The 22440-nt window shown below is 46.0% G+C and overlaps 1 protein-coding gene across 2 annotated transcripts in view; it reads left to right on the forward strand.

Annotated features, from left to right (window-relative positions):
* SMURF1 (SMAD specific E3 ubiquitin protein ligase 1) overlaps positions 1-22440 on the forward strand; it is a 241690-nt gene that overhangs the window by 99142 nt on the left and 120108 nt on the right. For both annotated transcript variants that reach the window (XM_085629135.1, XM_085629136.1), the window contains exons 3-4: positions 1753-1861; positions 8938-9071. In XM_085629135.1, the coding sequence (XP_085485261.1) occupies positions 1753-1861; positions 8938-9071 (243 nt within the window). The remainder of the gene's footprint in view (positions 1-1752; positions 1862-8937; positions 9072-22440) is intronic.

The following is a 22440-nucleotide window of genomic DNA, read 5'->3' on the forward strand; positions in this document are numbered from 1 at the left end:
AGAGAGAGAGAGAGAGACACACAGAGAGAGAGAGACCCTTTGCTATCAAACACCAAAGTAACATAAATTTACTTCAATATTTTGGGATGGATCATGTGCCTCCCCATATCAGAGGAGGGGACAGGGTACTCAAATTGAGGAGATTAGAGTCGAGATTTATAATTGACCTACAAACAAAAAGCCCGAAAGGTCTGAATAGCAATGAAGAGTTAACGGTGCACCTGGGGGTGTAAGTAACAAATGAGAATGATAAACACTGTATACACCTCTTAAAAAAATACATACACTCTAGGGTTTTGGCCGATACACGGCGAGATAACAGAAAGTGAGGAGGTAGAGGGTGGTTCGATGGAACCATTAAGGCCGATCCACGGCGAGATATGAAGTTTATTAGGATTTATCCTATGATGAATTACACTTGATACAGGATGAATTATGTTGAAAAAACTTTTGTAAATATTGTACAAAACAAAACCTAGGAGCAAGATATTAGACACGGAGCACCACCGTGCGAGCAGCACCCGCCAGCGAGTGAATCCGTTTCCAAAGGTGCGTTGGAGCATATATATATATATATATATATATGAGATTGACAATTAGATGACGCAATCATTCTAAACGAGATTATCCGGTAATTACAAACTCATATCACTGTTATACAGTTTACATAGGAAATCCATAATGGGCACACCATCTACCCCATATTCTCTTGTGCTTCCGGGGACACCCTCGAGCCTCATAGATCTGGGGGCCCTCGTTTTCTTATAAAGTTCCTGCTGCACAGCTTGCCTTACTAGCCAGTCGAGGCTATGTGCAGACGCTGGGTTGTTATCAGATAATTGGCCAATTTTAGGGCAACTGTAAAAGTGCAGTGCATCCTGCAACTTGGGAAGGTTTTCAAAAATTATGATCTGAAATAGCCGTATGCATATTAACTTTAAGAAAGTTCTTTACTATTACTGTCAGATGTACATGTGAAAAGCATCGGCGTAGTGGTGACGAGTTAATGAGGAAAACAAAGTTACACAAACACTTGAAGATTTATTAACTGTTATAAATAGAATTGCGAGAAACATAACTTAGTAGTGTGAAAGTAGTAAGTCTCTCACTGGGCTACGCCAGTGCCTGAAAGCTCTGTTAGACTAGAATAAAATTAAAACCTCTAGCCCAATACCAAAGGTTCTAATCCCATTAAGGAAAGAACTACAGAAAGTGAAGGAAAGTTGAAGGCGATGAAGGAAAAGGCAAAGTTGTGTGAAAAAATCACTTGGACTAAGTTTCCGCCACTGGACCAGCAAGAACACGATCACATAGTCTGAGAATGTTCACCAATTAATGTGGAAGCCTCACACAACATATTTATACGTTTTTATAATTTCCTGATGTCAGGTGAGACCTCTGTAAACATTAGAAGTATCCTCTCTAGATCATTCAGGACTGGACCTGCATCACAGTTGAGCATTACAAATGTTGCTACTTGTTGCATTCTGAGGTGAAATCAAGGATTCCTATGTGGAGCTGCAAAACGTAGCTGCATACGATGCATGAAGAATGGTTACTAAAAAGGCTTATTTGTAAAAAAGAAAGCTTCATTATTAAACCCTCTTTCTGGTATGCTTTTTGAACAATTTATGAAGGAAGCAATGTGTGATAGTTGTCAGTTCTAAATGTATGTTCTAAATATATTGCAAATGAAATGAATTTTTTTTGTGAAATGCTTAGTAGTTAAAATTTTCCATTGCTTTACTTCAGGACTACCTGACCCATTTGCAAAAATCGTGGTTGACGGATCTGGCCAGTGTCATTCAACCGACACTGTAAAGAACACATTGGATCCCAAGTGGAATCAACACTACGATTTGTGAGTTAATGTTTCTCTATTTGAAATGTTTTGAGCCTTGTGTTAATGTATAGTTCAATTATGGTTCCTGATTCTCTTTTATCGCCTGACAAGTTATGTGCCACCAGATGAGGAGACCTCAAAACGCTTCTCAAACAAAACATGTATTTGTAGAATGCACATTCACTTCAAGTAACATCTCAGTGCTGCATAACCAATTTGTTACCTGACCTAACGGTATGGTAGGATGTGCTCGGGGCTCTTCCAGAACACTTGTATTCCACAAAAATTCAGATGCCTTCAATTTCCACTTTTCTTCTGAATGAACTCCCTTCCGCTGATAAACCTGGAAAGGTCCAAATGCCTCGGCTCTTCCTAACCATAGATTGTTTCTATTCTCAGTTTACGTCTGATAATCCGGCTGGTTGCACTGTAAAATTCGGAAGTATGGAAAACAAATGACAAAGATCTAACTCCTGCATGGCTGTTAAGTGAGGTTCACCCCTTATTCACGTTCTTGCACACATCTACAATAAATGTCACCCTGGGAGAAGGTGTTGTGCTGCTGGCTTTTAAATAAGCATCATTTAAGAAACTTGAAGGAAAATAATAATCTGTCATCATTTTGCTGGGCTTTCCATCCTCCATATAATTTTGAATAATGTGGTAAACAATTAAATGGTCTTCTGCATAACTGACCAGTATGCTTTTTAATTTGTTTTATTTTGACCTAGTCATTTAACTGAGGCAGCACTAGGTGGCAGCTTTATTGAGGTCTTGGATAAATGAAGGATTGGCCTATTGATCCTCTTCATTGTATCCGCTCCTTTTCATATGGTGCCCAAAGAATGCTACAATACATTTTTGTGCAGTTTCTCAGAGGTCTCAAGTGACCAGTCACGCAGTCCAGTAGTTCAACACTTTTCTCATGGAAGAGGTAACCATTCTAGCTAAGAGCTTTTAAGTTGGCTGACTCTTTAGTCACTTGAGGCATTCCTCATGTGTTCTCTCTTTTTCACTACGTGTTGAGGTTTTATTTAAGGCATTTAAATATACTTTTAAAGCAGCGAATGAGCTGTAAATCCCTTTAATTGAACTGCAGCTAAATCAAGTTTTATGGCACCCACATCAGACTGTAAAGTCGACTCACCATCTATGGTTCCCCACCCTCTGGCCAGGATATCTTGCCTAAAGGAAACCTACGCAATGTCAGGGGCGTCTTCTGGTTGCGTGCTAGAACTCCCCAAGCTCAGTACACCACAAGAAACAATTTTCTGCAGTTACTTAATTCTTTAAATATGTTTTTAAAAATGCACAGATGGTTTACCATTGCTGACATTGCAGCGCCTAGAGGGGAGAACTACCATTAAATGCAATTCAGTGAGAGACCACTGCCTCCCACTGGAGGCAGAGCAACATTAAGCAAACAGGTAGAGTACTCTGTGCAACAAACAGCCACAGAAGTCGGACTAATCTTAGAACTTCCTTGCCATATCTAATATATTGGCAACGGGTTTGCTTATTCCCTTTTTCCTTATTTCCCAGGAGATTTTCTCCTGAACATCCTCCGCGTCTAGGTACACAACTGACTATATAGGTAAATTGGACTTCATCTACCTCAACCTCCTTGATATGATTCAGCATATGCAAACCATCTTGAGAAACTCTTCTCTTCACTTCGGTGTGAGATAAGTAGGCCCATCAAATGTGTATGTGCTCAACGATTTGATATCCAGGCAACTTACTAAACACACTGCCTAGTTCTCGGAATCATTGAAAAGCCAATGGTTCTTTAAAATTTTCTGTAAGAGCACTAGAAGGCTTTATAGAAAATCCAGTTCTCCGACAAACCAATAGGTAAGCACCGATGTCAGCTGAGGTTCAAAGTTTCTCTTTAGTGAAAAAACCCGGTTATTTACCTTGCATGGCAGAATCAGATAATACTGGCCAGAATTTCTTTAGGATGTGTGCTATAAGTTGGCAAACACTCCATTGCCTACTTTCATGCTGACACAGTCACTCTATACAAGCATATTGGTGGGCAACACTGTGCCAAACGAACAAACCTTAAATAGTTCTTCTCCCTCTGCGAGCCCCCCCTCCCCCCCTGTAAAATTGCACCTTGACCTCTTGTACAAAATTCCCTTCATAGGGCCACAAGAAAAGGACATCGCTCCAACCCTCTGTATTGCTTGTGTAGTTCTCCTTGGCAGCTGTCCTGGTCTGGTTTAGCTTCTGAAGACCACTGTAATGTGTGTGAATGGAGCCAGGCAACTGCCCTAGAAGTAGTTTATTGTGGTTACTCTTGTCTTCCACAGATGTAAAACCTTGTCAGACACTAATTCAGAAACAAAATTACTAGGTTTCTGGCCTCCTCAAGGGTTTTGAAGGCTTCCCAGTTGAAATCCACCAGTCACTGGGTCACAGCCATGAGAGCTCAAGACTTACCTTTCACACAAGTTTATTGCAGTTAAACATTTTTTTTTAAATAAACAAGTGCAATACTTTAAAAAATAAAAATTAACGCATACTTCCACTGAAAAAACAAACCCTAAATATAGCAACTTAATTGTGACCAACACTACTTGGACCATTCTAACAAGATGACATAAATCGTTTTCTCTGTCAAAAGAGGGGGACATGAATGAAGAGAGAAGAACTGGATAAAGTAGTGTCATTAGACTAAAGCAAAACGTAGTCATAACTACTGAATTCAAGCCAGATAGCATCGACGGTAAAGAATGCCTTTTGCTTTAAAGCTCAAGCACAGGCATTGCTAGGAGAAACTGAACACCTCGGATTGATTCTGGATCGAGGGGGAATTGCAACTCTTATCCTTCTGGATTTGAATCCGCCATTTGATACGGTTTCCCATCCGGTGCTCCTCTAGAGGTTAGCAGAAAATGGCATCTTGGACATGGCTTTATTTATTTTTTGCTCCTGTCTGCAAGATCCCTCGCTTCCAGTAATTTCGAACCCTATGTGGTCCTCTGTGCTGAAGTTGCCACAAGGAGTTCCACATGGAGTTCCACAAGGCTCTTTAGTGAGCCCCACACTGTTTAACGTTTATGGTTGCCCCTTGGCCAACATAGTGTAAACGTATGATCAGACTTTGTTTTCATATGAGATGACCAAGATTGTGTCACTTTCTGCTAAGGATGATTCTAGAACACCTAATCTTAGTTATTGCTCATCCAGCTCACAACCCCGATGAGACAGGAACTGTTTAAAATTGAATGGTAATAAGACCGAAGTCTTATTGGTTGGTATCCGGCCTCATTTTTGGGCCCTCTTCTTTATTTAGGGGCTATTAAATCCACCATGAGTAGGTTTCTGATTATTCAGAATGCTGCAGCTAGTTTCTTGTCATATTCCAAAATATGCATTAGTTTTATTTCATATACGGAAACTGCACTAACTCTGTGTAGATAAATGAATACAGTTTAAATCTTTGTGCTGCATGCCTTATTCTGGACCCGCGTACTTAAGGCTGCTAGTTAATCCATAGTCCTTAAGGTTTGCTTTACGCACAGGTAGTCTGAATCTTGCTGTAATTCTTTGAGTAAAACTGGCAAGACAGGGAGGGTGCTCCTTTGTCTTTCTGGGTCCTAAATTGTGTAACTCCCTCTGAAATTTGGTGCATGCTCCTCATTCGAGAAGTTTATAAAGCTATTGAAAAAACTGGCTATTCTAATTTTCTATTCATATTTTTCCATCTGTTTGTCAGTGCTGGGAAGCCCCGGAGTGACAGTCATGCACTCTTTAAGAGTAGGATAGAATAGAAAGCACTTAGGTCATATCAACCATCACCTCCTTCCAAAATTACGTGACTGTAGGAAAGTGCCCCTTTTTTACATAGTCACCCCCACTCTGTGCCTGGTAAATGATGTGATTTCATCTGAAAGTGCACTGGGTTCCTGCTAACCAGGTCTCCAGTAACAGAGCTCTTTCCCAAAACTGTACAATTGCAATTGACTAAACATTTAGCACCCTCTAAGTCTCTAGTAAATGGTACCCTGGTACCTAGGGCCTCAGGTACTAAAGGGGGTCCCTAAGGGCTGCAGCACAAATTGTGCCACCCTAAGTTGCCTCTCACAATGCACATGCAAGACTACCATTGCTGGCTGCGTGTTTTGGGGCAGACAAAATGAAAACTCGGCATGTCACACATCCCCGTCTGCCATGTCCCCTACTACTGCATGTAATATTTCTAATTCACCCCCACAGCAGGCCTAACGGCCCTAAGGCAGGGTGCTGAATATTACACGTGAGGACATACCTGCATGAGCAGATATGCCCCTCTGCTGGTCAATCATATTATTGCCAGTGCAAGTGACTAGGGAAGCCATCTTGAGACATGTGCTGGACGCTGGTGAAAACGAGTTCTTCAGCTACTTGATGGCTTCACTGAAAATAGGGATGTTTGGTATCAAAAGTTGCGCATTGGTAAACCCACACTAACAGTAGTGGATTTACCAATACATATGCCCAGAGGACACCTTAGAGATGCCCCCTGAAAATCTACTAGCCTCTGGTGTACTTGCTGACTGGTTTCTACCAGGCTGCCACCTGAGACGCTGTTCTGACCGCCTAGATTGAGAGCCTTTTGCTCTCAGGAGACCCAGAACAAAAACCTTTCCAGGAAGTGGGTGTAACACCTCCCTCCTACAGGATGACCGGCTGATTAGCCCCTTTGGGCGATGAACTTCAAAGAAACTAACCGGAGAGGAAGCCACCTCCCCATGTCCAGAGCCCCCTTAGCACCTGGACAGATGGGAAAATTAGCTAGTCAGGTAGGCGTGCCACCTATGGGCTAGTATCACCCCTGAGGTGGGCTACTGTGAGGTAGACATGATTTTTTATAAGTAGCCATCTTTGTGATTGCATACTTAGGAATTCTGGGACAGGGTTATGCCCACCTCCTACAGGAAGTGGTCATATAGGGGGTATAGTGAACCCAAGGGTCATTAGCCCATTGGCTACTAACCTACATCCCCCTAAATTCAGTATCTATGGCAGCCCCTGACACCAAAGAGAGATCCTTATGACCTAAGAAGAGAGAAGACACCAAAGAGCCTCAAAAGCAGAGGGGAACAGAAGAAGCAGCTACCTGGTACCAACCCTGCTGGCCTGTTTTCATCCGTCGTCAAACTGTGCCAACTTTGACTTGTCCTACAGATGTTGATTCCAGAAAGCTGGGAGGACTTCCTGCCTTCAAAAAAAACTCAAGACCTCTGGTGAACAGCAGACCTGAAAAAAACTCCAAAAGAGAAGACTGAAGCCTCCGAATTGCCAAAAACCGATACCTGAAGACACCACTGCACCTCTCTCCTCCGGCCTGAGTTGAAGTGGGCCACTGGTGTCAACAAGGTACCCCAGCCCTCCAGAGCTAGAGTCCATAGTGGTTTCACCCCTCGCGGACTCCCCGACGTCGCCTGCAGCTTCTGCATGCAGGCCCCCTCCACTGTGACTGCTTCTGGTAAGAAAACTGCGACACCTAAAGACACCTCTGCATCCGTCGACCCTGGGCCGCGGAGAAGAGGACCCCCTGGTGTAGCTATTTCCCTGAGCATCGCAATCCTTGAACCCCCCTGTTTGTTCACCCCGACTGGCCTCCTAGCTAGAGCCTGCAGCCTCTTTCTGAAGTGATTGATCGCCATTGAAATTCATTGGGCTCCTGACGCTAGTTTGCACCCTGCCGCTCTTATGCCGCTGGTGCTGCCTTGGACCTTGCCCACCACTCACCCTAACTCCTGTAGGTTAGTCCTGTAAGTTGCTGTACTATACCTATTTGCAGAATTTGTTCTTCCTTCCATAGGATAACATTGCAGAACTCAGAAATTGCACTTTGTGTCCACTTTGTAAAGTGAAAAGAATTTATATTTAAAAACGTACTAACCTGAATGATTTTTCTCCGATGTCTAAACATATATGAAGATACTTGCTGTTTTTATAAACTGGTGTGGATCTCCTTCTTGAGTCCTGTGTCATTTATTAATTGTGTGTAATTGCAAATGTCTTGAATTTCTCTGTGTTAAGCCTAAGGCTGCTCGACCACACTACCCCCTAATAGAGTACTTTGGGATTGCATAGCAAGCCCCAGTACACTAGTAAGGGAACCCCTGGTCTCTTTTCACTGTATATCAGATTTTTGACATATCTCATAAAGAGACCGCTTCCTACAGTGACTCAATAAACCACACCATATGACAGAACTAGCTAGCGCACATCCCGCTCCATAGGCCCCACTTAATCGTGAGCACTGGATTGCAATATTTTCTGAAGATTGCAGAGTTAAATGAAGGCTGACATCCAAAGTCTCAGAACTTTGCTTTAAATGTAGAGGGTCAAACTCTAACTTAAGTGTTCAGATCAAGCCAGGCCAAGTATTTTATCTGGGGTGACTGGGTATAGTTCCTTCTCATATTAGAAGGCTTATTTGCAGAACTCATGATTTGTAGCATAATGAAAGGGTTGCACCATGCCACAAATATGATTCTGATAATGCATCGTAAAGCAGCCGACCTGCAGTTATGTGTAAGGCGCTCATAGGAGTGACATATTTCACTTTTTCATCATTAAAATTGAATGTGACACACTCGGAGGAGGTGCACCAGGTCATCGCATTGGGTGTGCCATTAGATTTAACTAACCACAGAGGAAGCTAATGCAAAGAGAGCTGTTCAATCCAAACACAGGTCTGGCAAATAAAAGCATACTTGTTTAGAAATCAATGTTGGATTCTGAGACAATTTCAATATTTGCAGTTTAGTTTGTTAGGATTATGATAATTTCTGGTAGTAGTCCTCTGTTTACAGTCTGGACGTTTTGTTCCTCTGGAACTGGCTTCTTCAGGTTGCCAATATAAAGTGATTATACACAGTTATGTTTCCTGATTTTTACCAGGTTCCCAAACAATCCAGCCATGTTCCCACTCACTACCCTGTCACATTGTTGGCTCAGCCGGTTGATTTATAGGAAACCTTTATTGGTTTTACCTTACTGTAATGAACCAGATTTCTTAGCATGTGTAAATAAGTGAAACTAAAATAATTGTTAAATTCATAGTTTTAATTATTTTTTCTGTAATATTTTAGGTATGTTGGAAAAACGGATTCAATTACAATCAGCGTATGGAACCACAAAAAAATCCACAAGAAACAGGGAGCTGGCTTCCTAGGATGTGTGCGACTTCTTTCCAATGCCATAAGCAGGCTAAAAGATACTGGATGTAAGAAAATTACCCAGGTTTATGTGCTGTGGTCCACATTTTATCATTTTGACTAAAGAAGATGCATGCTAGTTACATTCTTTGTTTCTACATCATGAGAGGAAATAGTCACAGGCCTAGTGTCATCATCTGGTGCACTACATACACATTGCAAAAGTTTAGCTGTTCAACTGAATTATGTCATATTTTGTTGCTTAAAGCAAAGGCATTGTTTTAAAATTCTTTGTTGCATTTCTTATACCATACACCGTTCCATAAAGCATTTGTTCACCCACCTGTGTTGACTTGCACAGTTGTTTCTTCCTTAGCACTGGATGAGTGTTGCTTGTGCACCATTTAGAAGCACGTTGGGGATGGGAGTAATTTGAGGCGTCATTCCGCCATAGAAATATAGCAGGTGTGGTCATAATTGAAGTGATGCTTGAAACAGTAACTGTTAGAGCATTCAGTGTCGGGTCTTTTGTAACTAGCCATAGTTTAAACCTTTACATCACTGCAGGTACTTGTGGTAAATTATTGGTGATGTATTGGTAACACCTTTAAATACATAGTATATGTCCTCCGTCAAACCTCACCTCTCCCACCCAAGTTATATATTTCCTTCCTAAGGATACTTGGCGATCCCTAGAACATCTGTTCCGCTGTGTTAGATCTTTCATAGATTTACATGCTTGAGCCCACCCCGTCATCGTGTGCGAGAGCCCCATAGTATACTTCGTGGGCAGTACAGCGGTAAGCATACATATAATAACTTTAACATAGTCCCAAGAGTAGCCTAGCTTCCTCTTGATAAAACACCCAAACTAAGTCAATCAAAGCAAAGTGCAGCAGTCTTCTTATCACCCAGGTTAGCAAGTTCAGATTTCTACCACATAGGTGTGAAGGGAGTCCCTGTGAACACTGTTTACTCAGTCAGACAATTGGCCATTTCTATATATATTACAGCAATTTCAAGGAGTTAATAATAACTACAATACAGACTGTCTGAAGCTACCAAGAAGATCCTTTTTTTAGGCCATGTGGAAAAAAACTGCACCATGAAGACCCTCATAAAGAATGTATATAATGTCTTTATCTGGCTCATAAGGCCAGGGAATGAAAACGTATGTAGAACATTCTAAACAAAAACACTAAAGGACAGAGAAGCAAGAGTGTTATGACTGCTTAGTCGAGATATGAGGAATCTTATTCTGGGGAAAGTGAAATGTCCTCAATCACTTAAAAGAGCGCATTTCCACACTGGACATCCTTCAAAGGAAAAATCTCACAGAAAACCTCACAAGAAAGGCCTTAAAATATTAGGAGGCATTTCTTCTCAAGAATTAGTAGGTAAAACTTACAAGAATCTGTCAGAACTTCAACAAAAATCATCAGCACCTTAGAGTCCTGAAAGAAAGAAGTTAACTTCGGAACCATTAAGTCACTCTTCATCTTTACCAGTGAGAAAGTTTGAAACTTATTCGCTAACGATGAAGACTGTGGCAATTATGCTTTCTGTTTAAAGTTGGCAGGGTATGACCAGGCGTGGGTCCCTTGCTCACTTTGCCACTGGATTCAAGATAGCCTGGCTGATGAGGGTTATGACCCCGAAACCGGTCCCAGGATGCTTGTTGCCGGTCCAGGGAAGACATGGCTTGGCAGTTCGGGCTGGACTGTTCCCATGAGGCACAGGGTCAGACTGATTTGCATATGGCCATGTCTGAACTGGGGTGGTGGAGTTAGCTAAAGAATGATGGATTAAACCCTGATCAGTTGACTGGGGGTGAGTGTTTGATTTGCTCAAGCGCTCCGTCCATCATCCCCTTTGGTATTGCTTAAAAAAAAAAAGTCAACATAGTCGATACCATAGACAACAAGAAAACCAGTAACTAAGATACTGTCAACAGTGACTACTCAAACCATATCTTAAGTTACTTTCTCCACAGCTTTGACAATCACAACTTTTACGATCATCACACCATCAACAAATACGATAACTACATCAAAGGAACACATACTAACCTCTCCAAAGGGATCCAGAATAACAGTAATTTTGCAGCGTGAATCTTTCTGGATTCACTATGCTGTGCATTATTCCGCGATCTTGTGGTTGGGTCCGGATTCGTAGTCTTTTTTTTTTTTTTTTTTTTGTAGCCTAGGTGGGTGGCGACGACCCACCATTTGGTGCACCTCCCGTGACGTCGTCGTGCTTCCTGCGGAAGTCCCACCTTTGGGGCGCCATCTTCAGATTCTTTTTTCCGCCGTTGGGTCTGGATCGTCATCGGGAAGCTCCAGAATTACAATCGAAGGAAGAAAAGCGAGTTTCGTCGATAAATACTACGAAGATATCACAGGAAAGGAAGAGATTTCATCAGGAGCGCGAAGAAAGGAGGTTCAGCGCCTTTTTCTTCGACCTTGGAGAATGCGCACTCAGAGGCCCTGAGCGCAATGGACAAGACGCCATTCAAGTTCTGCCCAAACTGCCACCACAAGTTCGCGCAGAAGGACCAGCATCCGGTCTGCAACCTCTGCCTACCGGTCGAACACCAGAGTAAGGACTGCAACGCCTGCTCAGCCTTCGCGCCGAAGACGCTCCGGGTGAGAGATCGGCAGAGAAGAGCCAACGCCAGCATGGATGGCAAGGGTAAGGCCCCGTCGCTCTACGATCTGGGCCTCTCCACGGACGATGAGGACAACGTCGCCGAGGCAGCCGAAAACTTCACGGTCGTAGAGACCGACAAGAAAAAAGAAGACTAGGTAAGAGAATCGTCGAGCGCAAAACAGAAAATACCTCAAACACGAGGGTGACTCGAGAAAATCAGAGTCAAAGTCCACGAAGGGAGACCCGGCGCCGAAAACTTCGACGACCAAAGGGGGAACCACGGACAAGAGGCCGAGCGGATCCTTCGAAAAGGACTCCCTGGTGCCGAAAGACGCCGAAAAGCAAGGGTCGTCGAAGACAACCCAGGAAACGGGACGATCGTCGCAGAAAGAACGGTCGACGTCGACGCAAGTTTCGTCGAAAAGACCAGCGGTCGACGCCGAAACCATCTCCGAGATGGAGAAAAAGAAGAGGCGGCTCGAGGCCGAAATGGAGAACATCCTTCAAAGGAAGGAGTTCGACGCCAAGATGAAGGAATTCAAAATTCCAACGGTTCCACCGACGGACGTTGTCGAGGACGAATTCGACACCGAGGGCCTGACGAGGGATCTCGAAGAGGAAGACGAGACCTATTATGACAGCGAAGCCGAGGAAGACCAGCAGTCGTTCTACGGCTCGGCGCCATCTACCAGCCACGACATCGAATGGCAGGATCTCGACACCGAAAACCCGGTGAGCCCGTGGACACGTACCCTTCGAGGCCTTCGCCACCCGACGACATCGGGGTGTACAATATGGTGGTCAGGAGCGCAGCAACAGCCTTCGGCGTCAAACTCGACGAGGAGAAGCCGAAAGCCGATTTTCTCCTCGAGACCCTGCTCCCCATCCAGACAAGGAGCCAGTTCCTCCCCATGCTACAAAGTGTGATGAATCATAGGAGAGAAGCCTTCAAGGAACCAGCGACCTGCCGGTCGATCACACCCAGGACTGAGAAGAAGTATAACCACTCTTCCCTGGACCCCCCCTTACATCAAGGGTAGCGTCACCGCCGACTCCATCATAGCTTCCACGGCCAGGAGAAGGGCCAACGTACCAGCAACTTCAGGCCCACCACCTGATAAGGAGAGCAGGAGGATAGACCTCACAGGAAGAAAAGTCGAGAGGAACGCCGCAATGCACTGGCGCATGGCGAATTCCAATGCACTCCTCAATAGACACCAGTACCAGCACTGGGACGAGATGGGGGAGCTAGTAAAGCACCTCCCCGAAGAATACCGCCAGAGAGCCTCACACCTGGTAGACGAAGGCAAAAACATCGCCAACTCCTGTATAAAGACGTGTTGGACGGGGCAGAGACTTCGGCAAGACTAATGGCCATAGGGGTCACCGAGAGAAGGCATGCATGGCTAAGAATCTCGGGATTCAAACCGGAGGTGCAGAACAACATCCTTAGCACCCCCTTCAACGGAGAGACACTGTTCGGAGCAACAGTAGACGAGAAACTCACCCAGCTGAAACAAGAAAACGAAACGGCGAGGTCCATGGGGGCCCTACAGCTGAGGGGAATGAGGCGAGGCAATCCCTCAAGGAGACCCTACGGTAGGGGAGGAAGCCAGCAGGGGGCGTCGCACCAGACGTTCCAGCAGAGTCAGCAGGGTGAAAGTCACGGACAAGGTCAACAGAAGCAAAACTGGCAGTACCAACCTCGGGGCCAGTCCTTTCGCGGGAGAGGGAACGGACGTGGCCAGAGGAGGAGAGGGGGTGACCAGCCCTCATCAAAGTGACTCAGCACGCAAGAGGACGCCTACCCTCGACATGCCCCCAAGGGTGAGGCGCAAAACAGTAACATCAGGGGGGAGAGAAGAATCAAAAGCCTACGAGCATACAACACCAGTAGGCGGAAGACTGAGGTTCTACCTTCAGGAGTGGCGGCGTATAACCACAGACAAGTGGATACTGAACATCATGCAGTACGGATACTGCGTAGATTTGGAGAAAAAACCTCCAAACAGGAAGCCAAAGGGAAGGCAGAGATCGGCTCAAGAACTGGCCCTACTCAGAGAAGAAACACGGAAACTTCTAGAAAAGAGAGCCATAGAGGCAGTGCCGTTCAGAGAACGCAACAAGGGGATCTACTCAAACTACTTCGTGGTCCCAAAAGTAGACGGAAACCTCAGACCCATCCTGGACCTGCGGTACCTAAACAAGTTCATCAGAACGCAAAGGTTCAAAATGACTTCGCTGCAGGAGGTTCTGCCCCAAATAAGAGACGGGGACTTCATGGTCACCGTGGACCTCAAGGATGCCTACCTGCACATCCCAATAAACAGAAGACACAAGGGCCTTCTAAGGTTCAACATCGACCAGGAACACTACCAGTTCACAACCCTGGCCTTCGGATTAAAATCGGCGCCGAGGGTTTTTACAAAATGCCTGTCGGCGATCGCGGCCCACCTACGAAGGCAGGGGATACACGTCTACCCTTACTTAGACGACTGGCTGGTCAAGGCAAACTCACGCGAAAAGTGCGAGAGGCGCGCAAAACGCGTAACAGACACTCTCACGAATCTGGGGTTCTCGATTCACTGGGGGAAGTCATCGCTGGAACCGGAGCAGGTGAAGATTTTCCTGGGGGCAAAAATCAACTCCCTGAACAGTACAGTGGTGCCCAGCGACAGGAGGACAGATGCCCTGCTGAAGGAGACCCGGCTCTACCAGAAGGGGCGAGCTCTGACAGTGAGGTCAGTGAGCAAGATGATGGGGAAGATGCCGTCGTGTATCCAGCTGGTGCCGAATGTACGCCTGCACATGAGACCATTCCAGGAATGGCTACAACAGCAATGGTCACAAGCAAGCGGAAGTTGGGAGGATCTAGTGGTTGTTACGCACGCAGTGCAGGAGGAGATAACTTGGTGGAACAGAGCCAACATGACAGCAGGGAGAAGCCTGACACCACCAAACCCAACAATGACCATTACCACGGACGCATCGCAAAAGGGGTGGGGAGCGCACATGGACAACCTCAGAGTGAGGGGTCTGTGGGCTCCAGCAGATGCGGTTCGCCATATCAATTACCTCGAGTTGAAAACAATCCTGCTAGCCCTGAAGGCATTCCAGAGGCACCTGTACAACCAGAGGGTGTTGGTGCAAACAGACAACACCACGGCAATGTTCTACATCAACAAACAGGGGGGGACACAGTCGTTCCCTCTCTCCTCTCTGGCTCAGGAGATTTGGACATGGGCCATACCTCTCAGGATAGATCTACTGGCAGTTCACCTACCGGGGAAGGACAATGTGGAGGCAGACTGGCTAAGCAGGCAGACCTCGGCATCGTACGAGTGGGAGCTCAATGGCCAGGAAACGGAGAAGCTTTTCCGGAGATGGGGAACTCCCACAATAGACCTATTTGCAACACGCCAAAATGCAAAATGCCAAAGCTTCGCGTCCAGGCAACCAGATCAGCAATCCCAGGGAAAGGCCCTATGGATAAGCTGGTCGAGGACATTTGCCTACGCCTTTCCACCGATACCCCTGTTGCACAGAGTGCTTGGCAAGTGCAGAACCAGCAACATGACTCTGATCCTAGTGGCTCCGCAGTGGGCAAGGCAGACATGGTTCTCACAAATTCAAGAAATGGCACAAGGCTATCCATACAGGTTCGAGAGGAGAAAGGACCTGCTCTCAATGCAAAACGGAGAGGTCCTGCATCCAGAGCCAGAGACCCTCAACCTGGCGGCATGGCTCCTGAAGACCTAGAGTTCGCACAACTAAAATTGCCTCCGAGCACTATGCGAGTGCTACGGGAGGCAAGGAAACCAACTACACGAAAATGCTACAGCGCAAAATGGAAGAGATTCACTGTGTGGTGCAGGAAGAAGGGCCTGCAAAACAGAATGACAAGAGACTCAACAGTACTGAGGTACCTCACACACCTTCTAAAGAGTAACCTCTGCTCGAGCTCCCTAAGGGTACACCTAACGGCGATCGTTGCATACACCAGAGGTGAAAAGGGTGGAAGCTTCTTCACTTCGCAGGTGGTGAAGATTCATGGAAGAAGCAAAAAGAATGGCCCCTCCGAAAAGGTTGCCGCCGCCGGCATGGAATCTAAACGTGGTTCTGACGGAGCTCATGAAGGCACCGTTTGAACCAATTCACAAGGCCACACTGCAAATGTTGACGATGAAAACGGCCTTTCTAGTGGCCATCACCTCATTACGCAGAGTGAGCGAGCTTCAAGCGCTAACACTACAGGAACCCTACATTCAGATTCACAAGGACAGGGTAGTCCTGAGGACGGACCCACACTTCATGCCCAAGGTGGTGTCGGCGTTCCACATGAATCAGAGTATTCAGATTCCAAGTTTCTTCCAAAACCTGACTTCAAACGCAGAAAAGGCCCTGCACACCCTCGACGCAAGGAGAGCGGTGATGCACTACATCGAGAGAACCAAGGATCTCAGGAAGTCGAAGCAGCCGTTTGTGTCCTTTGCCACTAGCTTCATGGGTAGGCCAGTGACTAAGGGCACCATCGCTAGATGGATTGCCCTCACTATTCAATTCTGCCACAAACAGGCTGGACAGGAGCTAGCGGAGGGGCCTCAGGCTCACTCCACAAGGAAGAAGGGGGCCACCGTTGCCTTCCTGGCGAACACGCCCATCCAGGACATGTGTCTCGCGGCAACTTGGGCATCTGTGCACACGTTCACGAAACACTACTGTGTGGACATTCAGATGAACAAGGAAGCACAGGTTGGACATAAAGTGCTTCAACACATTTTCAACGACCAACGCTACCACCCAGCCGCCACAAAATTAGGAAAACCGCTACAAAGTCTATGCACAGCATAGTGAATCCAGAAAGATTCACGCTGCAAAACGAATAGTTTCTTACCTGTCGGTGTAGTTTTGCAGCTTGAAGATCTTTCTGGATTCACTAGCGAACCCACCCACCTCCGCCAGGAAGATGAGGCTGGAGGAAGAGGGGGTAAAATGGAAAAGATCAAAAGGAATGAAAACGTACAGAAAAATGGACAAGAAGGAATAATCAATCGCCTAGGGTTAAAAAAAAAATAAAAATAAAAAAAAGAAAAAGGAAAGGAAAAAAGAACCCGAAGATGGCGCCCCAAAGGTGGGACTTCCGCAGGAAGCACGACGACGTCACGGGAGGTGCACCAAATGGTGGGTCGTCGCTGCCCACCTGGGCTACAAAAAAAACCACAAAAAAAAAAAACTAAGAAAAGACTACGAATCCGGACCCAACCACAAGATCGCGGAATAATGCACAGCATAGTGAATCCAGAAAGATCTTCAAGCTGCAAAACTACACCGAATTAAGGCATTTCAGGCCCTCTAATGCTTGAACATGCTTCCCCTAGCAAGGTGTTTCATTATCCACCAATACAATTGTTTGACACAGAATAATTGCATAAAGAGAGTCCTTTTGGTTTCGCTTATGGCCCAACTCGGTTAATCATAAAATACCACATCTTTGACAAAAGATGAGGGATATGAGCAGACCGTTTTCACTTCAAGTAAAGGTGAAAGCACCTATCCGTCTTTTTGTACAACATGCAGAAATGAAGATAGATGACAGTTTGGAATGGAACCATCAGAACAAGCTATCCAAAATCAGCAGATGCGGTTGGGCTTCGTTAAGGATCTACGCCTGAAACAGATTGTTATAGACATAGCATTACGCTTCAGGAGCGAGCCAAAGTATGTGACCGGATTGACTAATTCATGAAGGCGCAAAAGGCAGCTTATGCAGCGCAATATGGCATATTTTGTGATGGCATTCCTTCATTATTCTGCCACTTTTAGGTCGAGCCTAGCGCAGCGCGCATGTGCTGCTCTAGGAGAATGCCTCTTGAAATCACTTAATACTTTCTGCAAACTTGTGCGTGTGGTGTTCGGTTTTCCACACATGCTATTGGCCTTTGCGTATGGCTTTCAAAAATGAAAGCATACAATTGGCCAAAGGCGGGTGCATGTCCCACCTTTTCTGAAAATGTTTATTCCCACAGCGTTTAGCTGTCGGGAGCGAACAGCGGCGCACAGCGTGCCATCTGTTGATCATGTTTCATTTCAAGACCTTGCAGCTTTCCTTACAAGGCGCATCCTCTCCACCCTGGCCAAGGGACAGACCCCACCGCCACAAGAGTGCACGCTTCTTTTCCAGCACTCGCATTAATGACCATAAGATACTAACAAGGCACGTCCCCTCCACTCCGGCCAAGGGACAGACCCCACCGCCACAAGAGTGTGCTCTTCTTTTTCCAGCACTTGCATTTCATCTGTCAGTGCACTCTTCCTGCACCATTATCTTTGTAATAGGATCTTATTGTCAAGACATTTGCTATACTCTGTAGTTGGCCTCTGTGGTAGCCTCTTTTTCGGTACCATCTTAAAAATTGACCTCACCTTTTAACATTAGCGTTTTTTCATCAGTGGTGCGTGCTTCCTTTTACACCTCTGCGCATCTGTGGTGCGTGCTACCTTTGACATGTCTGCATAGTGCACTGCTGTGGTGCGTGTTCCCTTTCCCCACATTGCTTTTGGTGCTCACTCGATCCAGGGGCGTAACGCAGGCCCTTGCTGGGGGCTTAATTTGAGCCTGTGTCTGCCGGTGCGCACATGGGCACCTAATTATTAGCACTTGCTTTTTGTGCATGCTTGCTGGCACCGGCTGCTAAATGCCTCTGCGCAGCTGTGGTGCGTGCTACCTTTCACATCTTTGCACAGTGTACAGCTGTGGTGCGTGCTTCCTTTCCCCGATTGCACAGTACACAGCTTAAAAATTGACCGCACCTTTTAACATTCACTTATTTTCAGCACCGTGTTGCGTGCTTCTTTTCACACCTCTGCGCAGCTGTGATGCGTGCTACCATTGACATCTCTGCACAGTGCAGAACTGTGGTGCATGCTTCCTTTCCCCCCCATTGCACAGTACACAGCTTAAAAATGTACCGCACCTTTTAACATTCACTTTTTTCAGCACCGTGGTGTGCGCTTCCTTTCACACCTCTTCGCAGCTGTGGTGCGTCCTACCTATGACATCTCTGCACAGTGGACAGCTGTGGTGCGTGCTTCCTTTCCCCCCATTGCACAGTACAGAGCTGTGCGAGTGCTTCCTATCGCCTCACTGCACAGTAGTGGCGTGTGCTTCCTTTCACAACACTGCACAGTGTGCAGATATGTGATGTGTGCCTCCTTTTGACCCAGTGCACAGCTGTGGTGCGTGCTTCCTTTCACCACACTGCACAGTGCACAGCTGTGGTGTGTTTCCTTCACCCCACTGCACATGCCCCTTCCATCACACCCATGTGGTTCTCTCGTTTTCTGTTTAGTAAACCAATTTCACACACAGATGCCCAGGTTTCCGATGTTAGCATTTGTGAACTCACTGGACCTCGCAAATGTTCTTACAAGGCACATCCCCTCCACCCCGGCTGAGGGACAGACTCCACCGCCATAAGCTGGATTATAAAGTGCCCTGACAGAAGCACCAAGGCGCTGGACCTTGCAGCTTTCCTTACAAGACTTGTCCTCTCCACCCCAGCCGAGGGACAAACTCCTCCGCCACAAGCTGCTGTGATAGTACATTATACATTTTTATAATTCCTAGCAACTTTAAGCATTGACATTATTGCCCCTTATTACACTATTTGTTAGTTTTTAAATCATTAGCTGCAACATTTGTGCCCCTGTGCTGCCCAGACCAGAAGCACACCTGTACCGCCACTGTAACAGGAGGCAGACCCACCACCCCTCCCTCACGTCCAATAGACGGCCCTACAGTAAACAGTCTGTGTATTGTTTCTTACCCCTGCAATGTATCTCCCTTCCTTCTTCCCTTTCTCCCTCCCTCTGTCTCCTCCCCGAGATTGGTGCAACAGACTTAAGTGTTTAGGCTCTGTTAATCTGCAGGAACGTTAATACCCTTAAAAGGCCCACGCTGCCACCGTTATTTTATTTTTCAGCTACACTGATTATATTGATATGCCAAAACCATCCAAACATTAAACAAGGTGCCTACTATACAAAATAAAGGACACTGAGCATTAAAAGATATTTTGTTTTTGGGAATATTGTTAAATAAAGAGTTTTCCGTGGGAGGCCTGCACACGGGAACAGTTCAGAAAGCCTGCACATTTCACTATACAGGAGGCCTACAGATCAGCCACTGCGTACCAGGCGTCCCTTGTATTACAGCTCCTTTGAGTGTGTTTGTGTGTAGTAGTCCAGGCTCTTGGGGCTCGCTCGATCCAGGGGCGTAACGCAGACCGCTGCTGGGGGCTTAATTTGAGCCGGTGTCTGCCAGTGTGCACATGGGCACTTAATTATTAGCAATTGCCTTTTGTGCGTGCTTGCTTGCTGGCACCGGCTGCTAAAGGCCTCTGCGCAGCTGTGGTGCGTGCTACCTTTGACATGTCTCTACAGTGCACAACTGTGGTGCGTGCTCCCCCTCCCCTCCCCCCCCCCCCACACCAGCACCAGCACAGCATCACTCATTGCTACCACTGCATCACTCCGCACCACCTAACCACCAGCACAGCATTACCCAAGCATCAATCAACACCACCCCCTCAACACAGCACTGCCTCCGTATCAGTGCAGCACCAACTCAGCATCTGAACAGCCCCACCACAGCATCAACACAACACCACCTCAGCCGCAACTCAGCACAAACGCATCACCAGTGCAGCATCACCTAAATATCACCCAAACATCACTCAACTCCACCTCCGCATCACACAACACCACCTCAATATCAATCAGCACCACATCCATATCACTAAGCACCAACAAGCACCACCTTCCACAAGCACACCACCACCTCAGTATCAAAAAGTATCAATTCAGCACCAGCACCAGTACAGCACCAGCCCAGCATAGCAGCAATGCAGCACCAACACACCCCTCCACGGAATTAGCACAGCACCAACTCGGAACCAGCGCAGCACCACCTCAGCAGCAAAGCATCCCTAATGCAGCACCATTTCAGCATTAACACAGCACCACATCAACACCAGTGCAGCATCACCTCAGCACCAGCGCAGCACCGGACTTACATTACTAAGCACCATTTAAACACAAACATCACAAGTATCACTCAGTACCACCTCAACATCACTCGGCACCACCTCTGCATCACTCAGCACCACCTACGCACCGTATCACCCCATAACACTATTGGCATCAACACAGTAACACCTCATCAGTGCACCACCAGTGCAGCAACATATATCCATCAGCACAGCACTACCTCAGATGCACTGCAGCAACACCTCATTATCAGCACAGCACCATCTCAGCACCACCACCACAAGTGTAACACCAGCTCAGCACCTGCACAGCCCCACACTAGAAGCAATTCAGAACCAACGCAGCACCACTTCAGCATCAATACAGCAACACCTCAATACAGAACAAAAACAGCATCACTTGGCACCACATAAGCACCAGTTCAGCTACACAACATTGGAATTAACTCATCACCACAACATCCCTCCGCACCACCTCAGCATTACGCAGTACCACCTATGGCTCATTCAGCATCACATAAGCATCACCTCGGAGCCAGCGCACCACCACTTCAGCATCACCTCAATATCATTCCGGATCACCTGAGCATCACCTCCGCCACTACTCACAACCACCTCAGCATCATTCCATACCACTTCAGTTTGGCATAAAAATTTGACATTTATTAATTCTCCACAAATAACTCTCCACTACTCCTTTCGAATTTAAATACTATTTCACAACATCCACCCTCCCATTGTTTATATCCCACACCTAACAATAAAAACTATAACAAAACATAATTACAACAAGCAAGGAAAAATTGACAGCATTGCATAAACAAACGAACACATTTTTGGTTTTAATTTTGTTTTTTAGTGCAATATGTCAGTTGTATATAATGTTTTTTCGGTTAGATATAAGGTGACAAATAGTTATAACACTTTTTTATTATAACGTATACATTTTCAGCATGCTGCACAACATTCACAATGCTCTACAACACATATTATAAACATTAACAAAGCCAATAGCTCTGTCTAAACAGACTTAACACTGTCTGGGCATAGGTTGGTCATCATTAGTAGCATTTTAACACTCAAAATCAGCAATATGCAACAGAATGGTGACCAGTCAACATTTGCAACTACATGGCCTCGTGTGTCGCTGCATTTTTAGTCACCTTTGAACCCTGTGAGCTAGCAAATTGTTTGTTGTTGAAATCTACAGACTATGCAGCAAATGGATTAATTGGCCTATGCATAACTATGCAAACAACGCTGTGGCCACACAATCGCATAATTCTAGGGGCTCTCATTATAGACGCTTCCCACAAGTACAAGCCATTCGTTCTATGCGACAACAGTCCATGCCTACACTGGTTCAGGACCTCAGGTGAGGTCTAGTACACCACCTTAAGCAGTGCAGTTCTTTCGACCTGCTCAAGTATCTCCGCCACAATTGTCACCAACATAGCCTTAGTCTATTCCATCACAGTCTCCAGATAAGGGTGATTATCGGAAAACATCCCTCATTCAGACCCTGAATGGGATCAGTATTTGACTACCACCATGGAAGATGCTACTTCTCCAGCAGTGGATTCTCCACCTGATGACACCGTTTTCACCATCTTATTGAAAGGGTGTTCGAGGTTTTAATTTACTGGTGACAACAACTGAGAAGGATTGTTTGCCATATGATTTCAAGGAACCTGTGAGACTGTCCAATCAGTCCCTGTAATATATCCGATCTGGGAGGAAA

The sequence above is a fragment of the Triturus cristatus genome, chromosome 10 (genome assembly GCF_964204655.1).
Source record: "Triturus cristatus chromosome 10, aTriCri1.1, whole genome shotgun sequence".
NCBI lineage: Eukaryota > Metazoa > Chordata > Amphibia > Caudata > Salamandridae > Triturus > Triturus cristatus.